We start from the raw sequence: 5,316 nt of genomic DNA, 5'->3' as shown, positions 1-5,316 counted from the left end.
GCAATATAGAAATACCACTGTTAAAATAGAGCTCAATGCATCAATTGTAGAGAGCTATAGAAATACCACTTTTAAAATAGTGTTCAATACATCAGTTGTAGAGATATAGAAATACCACTGTTAAAATAGAGCTCAATACATCAATAAAGCGATGTAGAATTACCACTGTTAAAATAGAGCTCAATGCATCAGTTGTAGTGATATAGAAATACCACTGTTAAAATAGAGCTCAATACATCAATTTTAGAGTGATATAGAAATACCACTGTTAAAATAGTGTTCAATACATCAGTTGTAGAGATGTAGAAATACCACTGTTAAAATAGAGCTCAATACATCAATTGTAGAGTGATATAGAAATACCACTGTTAAAATAGAGCTCAATACCTCAATTTTAGAGTGATATAGAAATACCACTGTTAAAATAGTGTTCAATACATCAGTTGTAGAGATGTAGAAATACCACTGTTAAAATAGAGCTCAATACGTCAATTGTAGAGTGATATAGAAATACCACTGTTAAAATAGAGCTCAATGCATCAATTTTACAGCGATATAGAAATACCACTTTTAAAATAGTGTTCAATACATCAGTTGTAGAGATATAGAAATACCACTGTTAAAATAGAGCTCAATACATCATTAGAGCGATATAGAAATACCACTGTTAACACAGAGCTCAATACATCCATTGTAGAGCGGTATAGAAATACCACTGTTAAAATAGAGCTCAATATATCAATTGTATAGCAATACAGAGATACCACTGTTAAAATAGAGCTCAATATATCAATTATAGAGCGATATAGAAATACCACTGTTAACACAGAGCTCAATACATCCATTGTAGAGAGGTATAGAAATATCAATGTTAAAATAGTGCTCAATACATCAATTGTAGAGCAATATAGAAATACCACTGTTAAAATAGAGCTCAATGCATCAATTGTAGAGAGCTATAGAAATACCACTTTTAAAATAGTGTTCAATACATCAGTTGTAGAGATATAGAACTACCACTGTTAAAATAGAGCTCAATACATCAATAGAGCGATGTAGAATTACCACTGTTAAAATAGAGCTCAATACATCAATTTTAGAGTGATATAGAAATACCACTGTTAAAATAGTGTTCAATACATCAGTTGTAGAGATATGGAAATACCACTGTTAAAATAGAGCTCAATATATCAATTGTTGAGTGATATAGAAATACCACTGTTAAAATAGAGCTCAATGCATCAATTATAGAGCGATATAGAAATACCACTTTTAAAATAGTGTTCAATACATCAGTTGTAGAGATATAGAAATACCACTGTTAAAATAGTGGTTGTGGTGTGGGGGTGGGAGTTGTGGTTGATTTGAGTCTTGAATATATGTTAATAGTCTTCGGGAGTAATGGAAATGTACGAAAACCTCATAATTCCTTAAAGTTATCTTAAACTATGTATTTTACTTTCTATTTCTATATATATATATATGTCTTTTCTATATCATGGTCTCAAAAAAAGACGAGTCGTCAATTTAACTTTCAAACGCGGATAATTCTGGGCACACAAGGATATGAAAGTTCAAAAATCGACGGTGAACTAACATTAACATAGGATTAGTCAAACGAATGGCGAATCTATCCCTTTAAACGCATATTAAAAGCCTGTCGAAAATTGTCGCACGACTTTCAAACAAAACAGTTCCAAATGATGTCAAGATTTGAGACGGAGAACGTGGGTCACGAGCATTAGCCTGCTCTTTTTCGATTTCGAGCTGTTGAGGGATCTTTAACGTGCACGGCCTGTAGCATTTTCCTAGTCAGCTTCTCTTACCTGCATCACTGATAGGTGGAGGGTCACCGACCAGAATAAATCTTAGTTTGGTATCCCATTGTAATTTCAGTGACAGTAACTGGTACATTCAAAGGATTGTTGCTTCAAGCTAGAAGTACTGGTAGTTCAACCGCCCCAATTGGAATGTTCAGTTCTCCGCCAGCTGATACCAAAGTGTTCAACTGTACCACTACTGCCGATTCGTGGACCCACGCTAATACCAATGACAAAACTGGCACAACAATCATTACCTGGACTCCACCATCTATCAATGCTGGGGACATCGTCTTTCAGTAGGTATTATTATTAAATTTAAAGGGACAGAAGGGTCATTTTTTTATGTGATTTTGGGTCTTGTAAATGTGTTAAAAGGCCTAGTCTTCAGAAGTAATAGAAAATTAGGAATATCGTACAATTCCTTCAAAAATATCTCAAACTGGGAATTTCATTTTTTGACATAAACTACTAATAAATTTTGAGTCAGGTCAAGGGCAATAACTCAATTCCATTCATTGAAAAATTTTCAAATACGAACTTGTCCAAGATCTCATCAATATATATGATCACACCAAATTTCATTAAAATCAGATAAAAACTGTAGCCTCTTTTGTGTTCCCGGACGAATCGACGGACAGACAACGGCGACGACAATATATGACCACATTATAATGTGGGCGTATACAAACGACCAATTCCGTTACTGCAACTAAACACACCATTGTCGAAAATATTATTTGCCCCTCCGATCAATTTAGGTAGGCTACCCTAAAATGAATATATTTACTTGGTTAATTTCAGGGCGACTGTTGCCCAGGAAAAGGATACATTCTGGATGAATACCCGCAGTCTTGAAGTGAAAGCTGATGGTAATCCCATGGAGGATGGAAGAAACCATGGTAGGTATATTACACGTACACGTATTTACACGTAGAGGCTCAACTACAGAAGTGGAGGCCCGTAGACTTAAGTATATTGGTTGGGGTTCCTCCAATGGGAATTTTTAATATATGCCCTCTGAGACCCCTCTACCTGTTAATGGAAGGGGCATGGTCGTGATTCAATCAGTTTCTATAATGGTAGTTGAGTCATTGATTTTTATTTATATTTTTTTTTTTTTCCTTTCTTCTCCGTGTATAAATCCTCTCACTGACTCTAAATGAAAATGAAAATGAAATTCCCCCCCCCCCCCCCGCCTCCTTTCCAGTTTAAACGCCAACTTCCCAACTTCCCTTTCTCTTCTAAGTTAGCTAATTATGAATTAATTATGGACATGTGAGACAAACTGGTATTTTTCCAAGTCATTAGAACACTACTACTTTCTATACATATAAGTATTAGCATTTTCATTTTCATAAATGAAAATAAGGGAACCCATCTTTAAACTAAATAATTATTGAAATACACTTCTTAGCAAGTTTAAAAATTACTTAGTATAATGAATTATTACTTAGTTTTATAGATTTATTAGATTATATAGAGATTCTGCTGTATAGTTATGACACCAGGTAAGTCCACTGGTGAACAAAGACTCATTTTAACCAACTTTAAGAAAAAAATTTTCTTGTCATCCTTAGAGGTAGTATACCTTTAATTTACTATGGAATTGTCTGGTATATTTTCAGGAGGTCGATTTACAGCAGGAATAATGATGGTTTTGGCACCACTTTTACTCCTCTTTGTATAAACATGCTAATTTTATGCTTATGTTGAAAATCTTTTTTTTTAAGTATTATAGCAAGTTTTCAACATACATCTCTTGATCCAACAAGGTGATATTTTCGCGCTAATCTTTTTAAACAAATCTAATTGGTCGTCAAGATTTAGTGACGATATCTTGTTGGATGAAGGATTTAATGTCGACAACTAGTACTGCATCAGAAACAGCTGTAAATTTTTTCTTTTTTCGGATATTTCTCATTTCATCATTTTGAACTTTGATAGAAGTTAGCTTTATTGTTTGTTAAAAGGAAAGGTTTCGCCATCCTTTCGGCAATCATATCTCAGTCTAAGAAACGGGAATTATTTTTTAGCTAAGCCAATCAGTAATAGATTTCACATCCCACCGTCGAAATTTGAGCCTTCAGATGCATGTGTGTCTAGAATTATCTGTGTTTGAAAGTTAAAATGACGACTCGTCTTTTCTTAAGACTCCGCCATATATAGAAATACATATTAAAATACTAAGCGAGATTCCTAGTTTGAGATATTATAAAGGAATAATGGGATTTTCGCATATTTCTAGTACTTCTGGAGACTGTTTAATATTCAAAACCTAACTCAGCTATTATTTTATTTATTTTATATTATTTTGCATTCGGTTGTAAGCTCGGTTTATGACAAATTTTAAATATGCCCTTATATTTAAAAATTTGAGACTTAGCAAGCAACAGCAGAATGTGATCATCGTATCGTACAAATTTCGGATCCCTCTTTACCATTAATGTTTCTTGCATGGTGTGCTTTGATAAATATTTTCTTTTTCCACGAGAATCTTTTTTGGTTCATTTTTTATTTAACAGATTTTAACTGTATTATTTTTGTATGAATAATTATGTATTACACTTTTTCTCTGAATAGAATTTCGTATTTTTCAAATGAGTCTAATGTATTAGTGGGGGCGATAAAAAAAAAATACTCTAGTCTGCCCTAGCATTAAAGATGGGTTCCCTTATTCTCATTTATGAAAATGAAAATTCGAATTCTTATACGAATAGAAAGTAGAGGTGTTCTAATGACTTGGAAAAATATCAGTTTGTCTCACATGTCCATAATTAATTCATAATTAGCTAAATTAGAAGAGAATTACTAGCTGAATTCCAATTAGTGATCGAGCAAGAAAGGTCAAAAAGTATTTTTTTTGTTTATCCAGACTGTACTTACATTGATATGTATGATTGGTTAAAACTCTTAATTATATGCAATAAGAACATAATGATATGAATAAGAATGTACGATAATTCATTAAAAACACCAATTAATCAAATAGTTTTCTTAATTTGACACTAAAAAATAAGGAAACCCATCTTTAAGTTTGGCGGAGACGACGAATTTTTGTCTGTTGAAAAAAAAAACATGGGGTATGCCGCTTTGTCACATGACATTTGTCTCAAGGTGACCACAAGGTGCACATATAATTTTATTTTATGTATGTATGTATGTTGATTGGTTGAGGACGGAAAATGTTTTTTTTAAAATCACCCCCCCCCCCCAAAATGGCAAACCCGTCCCTTTAAAGTACTAATAAGATATTTATCCACTAAAATACACTCTACATTTGTTTTTTTTACCCGAATATGACAAATATTTGGGCCTAATAAGCAGTCAGTTTCGGGTTAAACACATTTTATTATGGGGTCTCGTGACGTAGTGGACAGTGAGGTTTTTATGAATCATTAGCTGAAATAAAATAACGACGATTTTCGTACATTTTTAGTACTTCTCAAGACTTTGCAGATGTTCAAGACTAAAATCACCCCCCCCCCCCCCTCCC

The 5,316-nt window shown here is 33.3% G+C and overlaps 1 protein-coding gene across 1 annotated transcript in view; it reads left to right on the top strand.

Moving 5' to 3' along the window:
- LOTGIDRAFT_66392 (hypothetical protein) overlaps window positions 1-2,694 on the top strand; it is a gene marked incomplete at both ends in the record, with an annotated part of 7,778 nt that extends 5,084 nt beyond the window's left edge. Inside the window, 2 exons of the mRNA XM_009050691.1 lie at window positions 1,903-2,119; window positions 2,625-2,694. Of these exons, the coding sequence (XP_009048939.1) occupies window positions 1,903-2,119; window positions 2,625-2,694 (287 nt within the window). The remainder of the gene's footprint in view (window positions 1-1,902; window positions 2,120-2,624) is intronic.
- Between the last annotated feature and the right edge of the window lie 2,622 nt (window positions 2,695-5,316).

This window comes from Lottia gigantea, assembly GCF_000327385.1.
Source record: "Lottia gigantea unplaced genomic scaffold LOTGIsca_152, whole genome shotgun sequence".
Lineage (NCBI taxonomy): Eukaryota > Metazoa > Mollusca > Gastropoda > Lottiidae > Lottia > Lottia gigantea.
This window is presented reverse-complemented; position numbering and strand designations above follow the sequence as displayed.